Raw genomic sequence first — 15,085 nt, 5'->3', positions numbered from 1 at the left:
TGTGAAGAAGATACTAACCTCTTAACAAATAGGATGGAAGGCCAGAAAGTTAAATAATTTAGCCAAGATTTGTTCCTTCCCAAGTAAGCCAGTGGAGATCTATTCAGTATTTGAACCCTGCTACTTAGCCCTTTCCCAAGAACGCACTTTTAGATATCCAATGTAGTTCTTGCTCCCCACCCCCTGCCCCCAAATGCTATTATTTGTATGCTCTGGCTAGTTGGCTCAAAGAAGCACAAAGATTAATAAAGCCCCAAATACTTTGTCCATAGCATCAGGGCTTTCTCTGTAACATCATTTTGTTCCAATTCAATTCAGTCACTATTAACAATTTAGTACTCTATGCTGTATCAGGCACAATCCTACACATTTAGGAGGCAAAGCTACATTCACATTCAAATCTGTCCTGCTCTTACTCTAGGAAGCTAGATGGCAGAATGCAGAGAGCCTTTGGCAAACTCATTCATTGCCACTGATGAAAACAATTCAGGATACAGAATCTTTATAAAGGGTGGTCCTTACATTATCATCATCATCTATTTTTCAACCGGCTCCTTCAAATACTCCTTCTCCTCTATCATTGCTGCTCCTGCTCACTTCCTGCTCTTCCTGCTGCCCTGGCCTTGCTGTCCCTGTCACTTTGTCATCCTTGGTGCTCTCACCAGTACAGCTGCTGTACTTCCAAGCCCCAACCCTCACCTTCCTTTATACAGGGGAAACTGGGACCCAAGACTCCATCACCCATAGATAATGTGGGGGAGAAGTATGTTTGTGTGTAGGTACGTGTGTAGGTATGTATGTACTACAACAGGGGTGTCAAACTCATTTTCACCAGGGGCCACATCAGCCCTGCAGGTGCCTTCAAAGGGCCAAATGTAATTTCAACTCCTTAACAGTTAAGGAGTAGTGACATTTATACAGTCCTAAAATTATTTCAGCCCTTTGAAGGCAACTGCAAGGCTGATGTGGCCCTGGGTGAAAATGAGTTCGCCACCCCTGTACTAGAATGACAGTACAATTTTGCTGGACTCTAACAACGGAGCACAGAAAAAGGCAGGACTGGGAGCTGCCAAAGCCTTACCTAAGGGCTGTTTCTCACTACCTGGCTGCTGAAAGCAATCCAGTCCTGCTGTGCCTGGCATTTAGATGTAACTCACCCAAAACTATGACAGGCGGACAAGGTGAAAGTAGTGTATTCACAGAGGCACTACTCACCCACAGACAACTAGACTTTATTTTCCACAATTATTAAAGATTTAAGAAACTGGTGGTTTCTAAAATCTTTCCTAAAACAAAGAATCAATGAAAAATGAAACTGAATTTATTTTGCATACCTGAGGACCCTATAGGAAGTAAGTTATGAACAATCTACCCCCCAAATTTAACTTCACCCTGTTAGGCAAAGCAATAAAATTTTATGCCCCCCCAATACAGTTTGCTAGTTTTAGAAATAACTTCTATGTGATTTTATAGGTAAGTAAAATAACCCCCAAATTTATGTCTTAGTCTTGGACTTACTTGAGATTATTGAAGAGTTTCTGAAAGTTATTAAGTATTTCAAAGATGTGAAAAAGGAAACAACTGAAAATAATGTAGAATATTCTGAGTCTCAAATTAAGAAAATGAAAAAAAAAACTATGTTATTTTGGCATTCTTAAACAGCCACAACATTATTTTCTGGATAAGATATAGTATGCAGATTTAATTTCAAAATGAACACTGAGAGGTCAAGCTAGCAAAGACTTTTTCAAAGTTACTTTCTGATTTTTCTGGAAAATTTTCAGGACTCCCCATTTCTGTCTTAGAAATACCACTTCCTACCCAGAGGGCTTTGCTACTTCACAAGCACTGTTTCTCTGGTGCGCAATTCCAAGAGCCTGTGTGAGGCTTTCCCTCCTATCGCTCCTCTCAGAGTCTTCTGCGGGGCCGGGAAGAGGAGACAATGCAGAATGACACAGGCAGTAGGGAGAAGCTGTAAATCTTCTCAACCACTCTGATGATGGGCAAAACAAAAACTTAAGGGCAGCAAAGTGGGACTGGTTATCTGGAGGGGAAAAGGGCACCCAAACAAATAAACAAACAAACAATAAAGCTATCTCCAGCAGCATGCCGAAGACTGTGGAAAGTAAAACCTCTAGAGAGCCTTGAGAAGGAGCAATTTCCACTTCAAAAGTTGGCAAATGCTTAAAGTCTGATGATCAATAAACTGACCGTCATTATCTTCACGAAGTAAAGCTAAACACTCATGTGGCTAGACATAAAGACAGAAATAGGTTGTACCAAGGAATTAAACAATGAACATTGCCTGCTACTTTATAATCACAGGGATAAGTGATTTAGATAAAGGGGGTGGTGATGGATCATTAAGGTAGATTAACAAGAAAGAATTCACTATTTTTCTTAGGGAAGTCTTTCCAGAGGAGGTTAGATTCCAGACTCTGGACGAATAGCAACAGGAGCTTAGCAGAGTGTTCCAACCAACCACAGGAAAATAGTTCAGAGGGGGAGTGAACTGATTATATGAATGGGGCATTGAGTAAGGGAACAGGAGAGAAGAAAGGGGAACAGTCAAGGAAAATAGGGCTGGTTCACGATGTCCTAGTTAAGGTCACCAAACTACAGAAAGGCTGGGAGGGGCGGGGGGAGGGCAAAAAGAAAAAGCAAAGTAATTTCTTCACTTATCTTGATACGCAAGTCAAGAACTAGGGTTTGCACTTCCTGGAAAAGCTGACACACAGGCTTGCCTTGGGAGTGAAAATTTCCCAGGGGAGAGGGCCCTTCTTGGAACAACGCAGCCCTGTGTTCTCCCTGCATTCCTGGCTAGGTGCCCTGGGGTAATAAGTGAAGACGCGGGGATGTCTAAGGCAGGTGTTTCCTGGGTGTCCGCGTGGACCACAGTGCTGAGGTTCAGTGGCGGGACCAGCACTTAGCGACAAGCAGGCGGCGGCAGCAGCTGCGCGTGCAAACCACAGGACTTACCTTACTGTCATCCATCTCCGCAGACAGGCCAGCCCGGCCGGGCGCTCCCTCCCCCAGCCCTCCCCGGCTCCGCCGGCCTGGCCCGGCCCGGCCCCCGCCCCGGGGGAAGAAGGGGATATGGTTCTGACTGCCTCTTCCTCTCGCCTAACAGTTCGCTTCCCTGATGCCACAGTCACGGGGACGAGGGACCAGTTCAGGAATGGCAGAGCGGACCCTGGAGGTGGCCCAAAACACCTCCCTTCCGCGCCACCGCCCCCTCCTCCCCCTCCATGACAGTCCGGGTGTGTTTACAGATGCCGAGGAGAGGAGCGGGGAGGGGAGGGTGGGCGGGACTGCTGCGCGCGGAATGGCCCCTCCGGCTTTCGTAGCACCGCTGTCTTCTGGGGATTGTAGTCTACATTACCGTAGTCTGTACGGGGCTGACCAGAAAGAAAACTACAATGCCCACAGAGCCTCAGCCCAGCGTCTGTTTTCCTCCAGTTCCGACTGTTACGGAGGCGGGACTAGGTGGGAAGACTAGACTATTCTTCCACTAGTTCGTTACCTTGGAGGTTTTGGCCAGTGGGTTCCAGTGCTTGGACCTGGGGAGGTGGGAGTTTGGGGCCCCGCGGAGGCAACCCTGAGGTGGGGGGCCTTGGGAGCAGGCCTTCTTCCAGGACACCGCGGATACCCTGAAAAGGTGCAGCTGCTTTGGGGAAACGAATTGGCGATTCCTCTCGATATTAGATACAGAGTTAGACCATATGGCCAATATTTCCACGAGAATATGTCCACATGGAAAACTTTCACAAGACGGTTCTGACCTAGAAGCTTTGTTCATAATAGAAACAACCCAAATGTCCATGGATATCACATGAATGAATAGGCCAATTGAGGTATATTATTAGGACTATTATTAGACCATAAAAAGGAAGGAAATACTGATACATGTTACAGTGTGGATGGATAAGCCTGGAAAACATGCTAAATGAAAAGCCAGACAGGAAAGGCACATATTGTAATATGTAATAATACGTGATAATATTACATAATATGTAGTACGTCCAGAAGAGGTAAATTTTTTAAAAGAAGTTGATGAGTGGTTTGCAGGGCAAGGGTTGGGGAACAACAGGGAGGGGAGCTGGGAATGGGGAGTGATTGTTAATGGGTGTACTAGGTTTCGTTTTGAGGTGATGCAGTGTTCTCACATTGATTTGGTGTTGGCTGCACAGCTCTGTGAATATACTAAAACCCATTTAATTGTACATCATAAATGAATAAATGTTATGATATGTGAATTATGTCTCAAAGAAGCTGTTAAAAAATAACTGAGTGTTCCCTGGGCTGATGTGGTTTAGTGGATTGAGCACTGGCCTGCAAACCAGAGAGTGGTCAGTTCAATTCCCAGTCAGGGCACAGGTCTGGGTTGTGAGCCGGGGTCTCCACTGGGTGAGAGAGACATACACTGATGATGTCTGTCTCCCTCTCCTTCTGCCTTCCTTCCCCTCTTTAAAAACAAGTCAATAAAAATCTTTGAAAAAATAACAGTGTCTTTGTGTCATCCTGATTTAATCAAGTTAGTGTGCTTGTTGTTTCAGCCTGTCAGGCCACTGAGAACTTGGTTGTGTGCCGTTTAACGTTATTCTGGGGAGCCCTGTGACACCTTTCGACACTTCCAAAATTCAGGTGAGGTAGAGTTCCCAGATTCAGCAATAAATGCACAGGACACATGCAATATTTGAGGCACATTTTTATTTTTAAAAAGTATTCATTTGTTATCTGAAAATGAAAAAATTAACTGGGTGTCTTCTATTTTCATCTGGCAACTCTATACTGAGGAGTATATAGACAAGTTGAATCATTTCTGTCTGATCTATTTAACCCTTCAGAGCACAGGTGGCAAACACAAGGCCCACGGGCCGAATCCGGCCCTCCACCTTGTTTCTACCTGGTGCCAGTGCCGAGCTCTCGCTTAACTGTTAAGGAGTAGTTTCATTTACACAGTCCTAAAATTACATTCGGCCTTTTGAAGGCAACTGCGAGGCTGATGTGGCCTCTGGTGAAAATGAGTTTGACACCCCTGCTTCATAGGCACTATAAAGAACATCACTTTTTCCAAGTAAAATGGAGCTTAGGACTTCTGGTCAAGATGGTAGCATAGGCAGACATGGCCCACCTCTTCGCACAACCACATCAAAATTACAAGTAAAATATAGAACAACCATCATTCAGACATACCAGAAATCAAGGTGAATGGAAGTCTGACAACTATGAAAATGAAGAAACCACATCCATGCAGACTGGTAGGAGGGGTGCAGACGCAGAACGGGTTGGCCCCATATCCACATGGATAAAAATTTGGGAGAGATGTCTCTGGAGTGAGGACTTCCAGACCCACACTAGGCCCCCTATTCCAGGATTCCAGTGCCAGGAAGATAAGTCCCCAGAATTTCTGGATACAAAAACAAGCTGGTATTGAGTTTGAGGAGGCTGCTGGAGTCCTAAGCAGTTCCTCTTGGAGAACCCACACACTGACTCACTCAGACTCACTCCCTCTGAACTCCAGCACCAGGGTGGCAGCTTGAAGGGCACCAGCGGTATACGGCAGGAGTGTCTCATTTTCACCAGGGGCCACATCAGCCTCACCATTGCCTTAAAAAAGCCGAATGTAATTTCAACTCCTTAACAGTAAGGAGTAGTTACATTTATACAGTCCTAAAATTATTTCAGCCCTTTGAAGGGAACCACAAAGCTGATGTGGCCCTGGGTGAAAATGAGTTTGACACTTCTGGTAAATAGGAAGAGGCTGAAGTATCTGGCATCAAGGTGAGCAGAGTACATTATCCCTATGCTGAGCCTTCTCCCCAAAGAGCCAGTAGGCTGGTGCTGTATCTGAGACTCCCATTCTTCTGGCTAACACTGTATGGCCCACTTTGGAGATCCCCAGAAGGTTTACCCCATCCAATTTACAAGCCCACCCAGTTACTTTTCCATAAGAATGGCTGGTCTTGTCTCCTAAATCCTATCCAATAAGCAACAGCTGTCTTCAATGAGCTCTAGCAGCAGCCAGATTAGATTCACAGCTTGGCTTCACCTGGGAATCTCCAAACCCAGCACAAGTAGCAGCCATCTCAGATTGCTCTAAAGCTCAGGCAGGGTGCCCCAGGCAGAACAGATTGGGGCTGACCTTGGTCTGAATCACCCAGGAAACCCCTTGGCAAGTGCATCCAGTGAACAGCTACAGACCACATCAGAGCACCACCACCCTACCCTCCATGGCTGATCCTCCATGGAGGGCAGAGATTGGAGGTCAGTGGTAACAGCCAGTCCTTGCAGCTGACTGGCCTGGATAAATCTCTCCCATTGACCTGCCAACAGCAGCCAAGTCTCAAGTACAAAAGGAGGTTGTACTCAGCCCACACAAAGGACACACCTTGAGTACCCAGCTTGGGTGATAGGGGAGGCTGTGTCACTGGACCCTACAGGACACCTACTACATTAAGCCACTCTATCAAGACATGGAGTCAAAGCAGCTCTACCTAATACACAGAAACAAACACAGGGAGGCTGCCAAAATGAGGAGCCAAAGAAACATGGCCCAAATGTAAGAACAGAGCAAAACTCCAGAAAAAGAGCTAAAGCTGCTAAACTAAATGGAGATAAGCAATCTATCAGATGCAGGGTTTGAAACACTTTATAAGGATGCTCAAGGAACTTAGTGAGGACCTCAGCAGCATAAAAAAGACCCAGTCAGAAATGAAGGATACACTAATTTAAGTAAAGAGCAATTTGCAGGGAAACAACAGTAGAATGGATGAAGCTGAGAATCAAATAAATGACTTGGAACATAAGGAACCAAAAACAACCAATCACAAAAACAAGAAAAAAGAATAAAAACAATGAGGATAGTACAAACAGCCTCTGAAACAACTTTAAGAGACCCAACATTTGCTTCATAGGGGTGCCAGAACGAGAAGAGAAAGAGCAAGAAGTTGGAAATCTATCTGGAAAAATATCGCAAGAAAACTTCTCTAATTCGGTGAAGAAAATAGACATGCAACTCTGGGAAGCACAGAGAGTCCCAGTTATGATAAATGCAAAGAGACCCACACCAAGACACATTATTACTAAAAGGCCAAAGTTTAAAGATAAAGAGAGGCTCTTAAAAGCCAGAGAAAAGAAGTTAGTTACCAGAAGGTTGCCAGATGGGAGGGGGAAAGAGGAGAATGTGTGAAGAGGTGAGGGGATTAAAAAGTACAAATAGGTAGTTACAGAATAGCCATGGGGACATAAAATATAGTATAGGAAATGGAGTGGCCAAAGAACTTAAACACATGACCTGTGCACATGAACAACGATGGAGGGATTGCCTGAGGGAGTAGGGGTGCTGGATGGAGGGGAACCAAGGGGGGAAAATCAGGACAACTATAATAGTGTAATCAATACAATTAAAAAATAAAATGCAGCTTAAGCAAGTAACAAGGTTAGTAATGGGTGGCATGCTGGGGCTGTGGCTGGGGGGGGGGGGGATGTTGGGCCCAGCCAGGTGTGCACCCTTAACTGCATACCTGCCTGTCTGAGAGTTGCCTAGCCACTTCCTCTCTGAGGATCAAGGAAGCAAAAGTCTATGCTAATGCAGGCTCTCTTCTGCTTCCCCACCTAATAACCCTTTTGCTCAACACCTGCAAGAGTCCCCTTCTGCCTCCTCCTACCCTCCTCATCCTATGCCCCGCCTGCCCTCGGTTTGCCTCCTCAGGGACGACCTTGCTGCTGCTAAGCCCTGTCCTTCAGGGTGGAACTGTTTTTCCCCAGAGTTAGTTCTCTGCCAGTCTTTCTCCATCCCAACTGACCAAAGTGCACCCGGCCCTTCTGTAGGGGTGCTTATCCACACTGCCCTGCCATGGATGGCCATGCTTGGCTGTGTGTGAGCACCTCACTGACCCAATTAACAGCTACTCTGGAAGGAGAACTAAGATTGTTTGAACATGTAGTGGAAATTTAAAATCTTGTAGGGAAAGTATGTATACCAGCTTCAGGAGAGTGGTCTTCTCTTGGGAGGGAGGGGACCAGGAGAGAAAGGGTCTTGGGTGGTTTGGCTGTGTATTTAACTTTTAAAGAGATGGAGCAAATATGTTAAATCTGGTGGTGGAATGCATATGCATGTTATATTGTTCTCCGTATTTCTGTGCATTTTTAAAAAACCCTTACCTGAGGATATGTTTTTACTGATTTTAGAGAGAGAGAAGAAACAGCAAAGTGGGAGAGAAACATGGATTGGTTGCCTCCGATACACTCCTGGCCAGGGATCAAACCTGCAACCTAGGTATGTACCCTGACCAGGAATCAAACCCGCAACCTTTTGGTGTATGGGAGGACACTCCAATCAACTTAGCCACCCAGCCAGGGCTGAATTTCTGTACATTTGAAATATAACACAATTAAAATAGGAATTAAATTTTTAAAAACTATAAACACTTTAGAAAGTGGAAATACTTTATTTAAAAATTTTTAATTTATAAAAATAAACCTTGTCTTGACTAGTGGGGCTCAGTTGGTTGGGGGTCATCCTGCAAAGTGAAAGGTCACCAGTTCTATTCCTAGTCAGGGCACATGCCCGGCTGGGGTGCACAGGAGAGTCAACCCACCAATGTTTCTCTTTCACATCAATGTCTCCCTCCCTCTCTTTCTCCCTTCTTTCCCCTCTCTCTGAAAATAAATAATAAAATCTTTGAAAATAATAAAACTTAATCACATCATGAAATAAGACTTTGTAAGTGGAAGAAAATCTTATTCAAGAAGTTTTGTGTAGCTTTATGTTCGACATTTGCAGAGAAATACCCAGAATTGGTAACATTAGTGAGGAAAAATAAGAGGGAGTATTAGCTTCTATAAATATAAACACTCAAGGACTTTATAATCCAGGAAGGAGAAACTCACACATATGGAAGACTATGAGCAATCACTAAACAAGGCATCTGATTAAAAATAAAACAGATCAAGTTTAATAGCTATATGCTAACTTGTCCAGAGTGGGTAGGGAGAGCCAAGCATCAGACTAATTCCTAGAAAAGGAAAAGTGAACACAGCAAATGTATTCTCTCTCTCTCTCACTCTCTCAAGAGTGGGAGGAAGTTTAGAAGGAAAATATGCTCTCCAGACCTTGGGCTACTTTATATCCATGGTTTTTAATTTCTTTTTCCTATATCGCCTTCTCAAAAAGAACTTCCAAGGCCTGCAATTCTTTTTAACAATGCCTTTAATTTTCTCCTCCCTGCCAAACTTCTCTTCCTAACGTACACACATACACTCCCAGACAACCCACAAAGAGGCACTGTTGGTCTGTGATGCATCAAGTCTCTGCGGCTGTGGTGGAGTTTCTTGTAGTGAATTCCTAAGCAGCATGGCACACGCCCACGCCCACTACGCCTGCATGCCTTCCCGGCCCTCATCCCTCTCTCTCCTGTTCTCCCCACCACTAGGCTCAAAGAGCACAGGTGTCTAAACAGAGCCAAGATGATCATGTTACTCCCAGGGCCACATAGGTCTGCTTGGCACATGTCCCTTGGGGAACATCAGAGAAAAAGGAAGCTCGTTAAAATACCTTGTTAGGCTCCAGCTGGTTTTCCATTAAGTTTGACACATCAGAGTCTAAGAATTTAAAAATTTTCTAGCTCTTTCCAAACTTTCATTGGAAGTGAAAATTGCTTAATTCAATCCTGGCTTGGAGATGTTTGCTAGACCCATCTCCAATCTAGAAATTGAAATAATTAAAAACAATGCCCACCAAGAAAGAAACACCTTTGGGAAATCTCCCATGGTAACTTTTGACCCACGGTAACATAGTCCACCCATATGGGGGAGAAGGTATCCTGGGGTCATCCCAGAAGTGACCAGCTGTCACTTCTCTATCCCTGCTTGTCTTTTCAAAGAGTTGATCATTTGTGGCTGAGTAATAAAATTTTTAAAGCAGCATGGTTATACAGTGAATTTGTGGATAGTTCAAGTTTTGACAAAGAGACTGAGAAAGAAAAAGAGGAAAACTATTCAAAGAAAAAAACAAACCTCTGATTGAAGAGAGGTAGGGGGTGGCATGAGATTAAGTGAGGAGGGTAAGGGAACAAAAATTAAGCGTCTTGTAGAAACCGCAAACAAGGGGAACAGTACCATATTCTACATTCAGGAATGCCGTGGCTACGTTGATATGTAAATCTGGCACTCAAACAACAGAGTATTATTGCTGCTGATATGGTAATCTTGAGAGGTACAGAGAAAAAGTGGGCGGGTCATGTGAAATTCGTGAAATGCTTGAGGTGAGCTCACTGCTGAAGTATTAGTCACATCTTGCTGCATATGTTTCATTCGAAGTTTATTGTAGAGATAAGTGTTCCTCTGTACTTTCTGTCCCCGAGAAGTTGAGTTTATTTTCAGGAGGCTATAGAATATTTTGTCTCAAAAGTTTATTTCTGTTCTACAAGGCATTTTGGGAAATGCCTCCCCTTCTCTGGCCTACTCTGACAAATATGCCTACATTTGCATATAGCACAGTACCTATTTACTCTGCATTGGCTAGAAAGTTCCGAGGCAAGGGCCTGAAGGAACACTTTCAGCCTGAGCACATAGCTCAACCTCCAGCTTGTCAGCAGGAGCAAAATAAATAAATAATTCCAAGAAGGACTGAAACAGTCTGTTGACAAGGAACAAGAGACCCCATCAGCATAAAAATAAGGAAGAGAAAATGAAGGTCAAGGAACCAAAACCTTCCATGTTCAAACTTTGCCCAACTCCTCCCTTTCACCAATGTACTGAAACCTTCTCCTCAAACTCAATAGCTTTTCTTAGTATGTCCTATCATTTCTACTTAAAATACTGCTGTTATTCCTAAGCCATATCTGTATATATACATACCTCACCCAGTATAAAAGAATAAAGTGTGCCCTTATTTGAGGTAATCATAGGAAATTTATTTATTTGACCTATAAGCAACTGCCTAAAACTGAACTAACTACCCTTTTTTAGAGATGGCTTGCCAAGCACCATTGTTAGTCATTTACACATTAGTATGAATATGCTTTTTTCCCACCACTTACTTGCTACCTAAAGATTAGTTTAATACACGGTTTAGGTGTGGAAGAGAAGAAAATTCTATGGTTTTGAAGGATTTGGGTAGACATGATTGCTGTGGTGGAACTCGATCATTTAAAGAGCAGCAAGTGGACACTGGATACCTGTAGTGTTACGACGAGGGAGATAGGAGACAGATGAAGAACCAACAAGTGAGCAGGTACCTTCTTTCACCATCCTCCTGAGGGTTTACCCAACAGAAACACATTAGACAAGTACACCTTATTCTGTTGACTCAGACCTGAAGAAGTTCTGAGTTACAATGGCACATGTCATAGAGTAAGTTAAACAAACAAACGAAAAACAGCCCACATTGTTGATCAGAAAACTTTTTATAAAAGCAGCTTTCTTCCATCAAAGTTCACTTTTGAGGTTGTTCCCAGTGTAAGATCTGGTAAACCCAGAGTCATTTGCTGAATGAGAATGTGCCGGAGCTCCTCTTCTGGAGCTCGTATTTTTAAGGAGCATAAGACTCTGGAATCCTAGGCTGCTCAGGAAGGAGTGTGGTTTTTGTACCTGGAGACTCTGGGAAAGCAGCAGAGGAACCATTTCTTATTTGTGAATTACCTTAACAGCTTCAAATTTTGCTTTAATCTTCTCAGTTTCTAAGGGAACAAATGCAACCTAAAATTTACTATTGGTACCTTACCGATGTACTTATGACCCTAAAGATATATTCAAATCACAAGTAAGATTTATGAGAATTTAAGTGTTAATATTTTCTGCCTCCAGTTAAATGCTATCTATTGCTAGATGCAAATACCTTTGACTCTTTCTTTCTGGCAGTACTTTTTAATATTATGGATATTCTGTTTGGTATATGTATCTATATTTATTTTTTACTCAATTATAGATATTTAGATAGATATTTAGATTAAAATGTATTTTAAAGAATATTTTCAAGCCCTTTGACTTTAAAGACTTCCTGCAACTATATAAGAAGACTTCCATCCCAGGATATATCTTTAAACTTTTTTGCTTATACACAGAATTGTTTCCAAAAACATTTAGGTCTGAAGCTGGTTAATGTCAGTCTTCATTGATCAATATAATGTTACCTGAGTGGTACAGCCCCTATTATTCTGTGTGATAAAATACGATAATAGTAGCAATACCACTTGACAGTAAAATGTTTGCATGAGCATTAGCTCATAGGAATTAAGGTATTGATTGCTACATGGTCGCTGACCAATTGTGCTAACAGTACAGGGTGGGGCAAAAGTAGTTTTACAGTTGTTCATATGGAAAATAATACAGTGATTAATAGATAGTAATATAAGAATAAATTCTGTGTTTCACATCACAGCTGTTAACTTCCTTTTGCCCCACCCTGAATTTCTGTCACCGACAAGCAGTCTCTGGTGGAACAGCTTGGTTGTTCTAGCTAACATTATCCTTAAAAGTTAGCAGGAAAAAGTTCTTTATCTTCAGTAATGCTGCCTTGCTAGTTCTGCTGAGCAGCCATCTCTGTCTCTGCCATTCATAAATGAGTCCAAATCATTGCTCGCTTTGGGAAATAGTCCTAAAAATGTATATTTAAGTCTATCTCAAATGGGTTTAAAAGGACACCCTTTGATTCCTATTTTGTAAACAAATCAGTGTTGATTCTGCCGCCACTGTTTATGATTGTTATAGATTCACGAAAAGCTACTTCTCAGCACTTTCCTATCCAGTTCAAGAAGAAATGTATTGTTTTAAAAAATCTCTCCGCACACGCGACCCCTGTGAAGTCTGAGTGGACTTGGCTGAGCAGTTTCTGACACTGACAACTCTCTCTGCAGCGGCAGCCACCAGAACTGCCTTGGTAACACCTCCTATCGTGTGCGGATGTGTGTGGAAGAATACTTCTTGTTTTGCCTTTTAACTGGAGTAAAATAATTATTCTGGCCCTGGCTGGTGTGGCTCAATTGGAGTGTTGTCCCATACACCAAAAGGTCACAGGTTTGATTCCCGGTCTGGGCACATGCCTAGGTTTTGAGTTTGGTCCCTGGTTGGGGTGTGTGCAAAAGGCAACTAATTGATGTTTCTCTGTTACATTGATGCTTCTGTCCCTTTCTCCCTCCCTCCCTCCCTTTCCCTCTGTCTAAAATCATTGAGCATGTCCTTGGGTGCAGATAAAATAAAATAAAAATAAAATAAAATAAAATAAAATAAAATAATTGTTTCCATTTCTGTTCTGGACTTGGTGCTGCCACACATTTTCTGGGACCTTCTACTAAAATTAATGGGGCACGTAACCACAGCGACCTATAGGAAATGTATATAGGCATGTACATATTTTTCATGCAAATACTAAGCATTTTGTTCCCTTCATTTTTTTCTCTTTAAGTTAGATCAGCCACCTTGTTTCCCCTCCAAGATGGTATTATCAGAACTGAGAGTTGATACAACTAACTAGTTTCTTATAGGACTCATTTTATAACGATCATAAGAATGTAAACGTCTTTTAAGAGTTTGGTGCTACAGCCTCTCCTGACTCTCCCACTGCCCTCACCACGAGGAGATTCAAAACACAAAAGTAGCAACACCCTGCTTCAACTTTTATCAGGACTACATATTGCTCATTAAACATTTCACAGATTGACTTTACATTTTAGTCTCTGGCCTCTAGATATTTTTCTGAGGCAGAGTATTCAACAGCAAGTCACTTTATCTTAAATAACACTGCCTTGCTCAAATAAGCTTCCTGAGCGGTATCTGTTCCAGTCCAAGAAGGCTGGACTAACGCACATGCTGGTTAGGGCTCGTGCAAGGAATGCTGATCTCTCGCTGGAGTGTTTGGCGCCTTGGTCATCAGCCTGGACTCTTACCTGCTCCTTCCTCCACACTTCACCCTTTCCCTTTTTTCATGGGATTCTTGTGTTGTGTTCTACTGTTTTTGTTGTTTTGTATTTTCGGACAGCAGGTCCTAGGAGGGGGGTCATTCTTTCCCTAATCCTGTAAGATTTTCTCCAATTTGTTTTCTCTCGGAAAGCTTCAGGCCATCTGGTGAGTTTCCCTTAGATAGATAGCCTTTCGCACTCAGCATGGAACTTATCTGTTGATCTGCTCTGTTGCGGCTGCTGCAGGTGAGGTCCAAATACGTGCTTGCTCCCCTCCTGCCCAGTTACAGCTTTCAGGGGGAAAGATGGTGCCTCCTCTCCACGGTAACCCCCATCCTCCTGACAGCCCCCTCCCCTCCGCCCACACACTGTTGGATCCCTGAGTGAGGTAAGTGGTACCAGCTACACTTGCCCAGTTTCCTGCCCTCCAGTTGTGCTTTCCCTCATTCAGGCTTGGAAAGAGCTACTTCTGCAATTTCTCCAGGTGCCAGCAGGCAGATCAGTCCTCAGCAAATTGAAGTGCTAAGGTACCCAGCACAGCTGTTCGCTTGCTTCCACAGGTGCTATTGCTAATTTTGGAGGGGACAGTTTGTTGTGGGGAGAGGAGTGCCAGAATCAGACCCCCTTCAGCATTCTTCAAGGGGGCTGCCTTCCCAGATTTTTCTCTGTAGCGTTTCCAGCAAACAGGTGGACACGCCAGTGGTAGTGGATTCCTGGATATTTTTACCCAACATCCTAGAAACAAAGTGACAATGTTATTGGACATGTCATACAACCAGGCATATGAGTAATGTCTTCATTAATCAATTTGCCAAAAAAAACAGGTTGCTACCTAAGCTTGTTTGGAGAGATGTTAGCTATGTGAAGGAAGAAAAACTCAGCCATCTGCTTAAAAAAGTACACTGTCAAGATTAAAATGACATCTACTTGGTGACTTGGTGTGTTTTTAAGTTAACCTTTCCCTATGCAAGATGGCACCAACTGTACAGTGGACACTCAAGTAGCTGTTACAGGAACCTCCCTGTAATGCCTTTCGTAGTGGACTGAGATAAGATAGAATCCAAGAGACAGTCAAGTTTGACCAGATTTGTCACTCTGTTAAGAAATGTCACACTACAAAGAAAACCTGCTGTTGCAGTGTGCTTGATTCATTGTCTTTAAATCCATCCATTCATTTAAGAGAT

General features: G+C 43.2%; 1 protein-coding gene across 4 annotated transcripts in view; it reads right to left on the bottom strand.

Moving 5' to 3' along the window:
- The window catches only part of CREBL2 (cAMP responsive element binding protein like 2), a 59,326-nt gene that overhangs the window by 19,795 nt on the left and 24,446 nt on the right, over positions 1 to 15,085 (bottom strand). Inside the window, exon 1 of one of the 4 annotated variants that reach the window (XM_037136619.2) lies at positions 2,980 to 3,298. The exons of the other annotated variants lie outside the window; for them this stretch is intronic. Coding sequence (XP_036992514.1) covers positions 2,980 to 2,994 — 15 coding nt within the window. The 5' untranslated portion in view covers positions 2,995 to 3,298. Of the gene's footprint in view, positions 1 to 2,979; positions 3,299 to 15,085 lie in introns of those variants that run through there. 4 annotated transcript variants of the gene reach the window in all.

Source organism: Artibeus jamaicensis, unplaced genomic scaffold (genome assembly GCF_021234435.1).
Source record: "Artibeus jamaicensis isolate MK-2021 breed Jamaican fruit bat unplaced genomic scaffold, CSHL_Jam_final contig_233, whole genome shotgun sequence".
Lineage (NCBI taxonomy): Eukaryota > Metazoa > Chordata > Mammalia > Chiroptera > Phyllostomidae > Artibeus > Artibeus jamaicensis.
The sequence above is the reverse complement of the archived record's forward strand: the minus strand, read 5'-3'. Positions and strand labels throughout refer to the sequence as shown.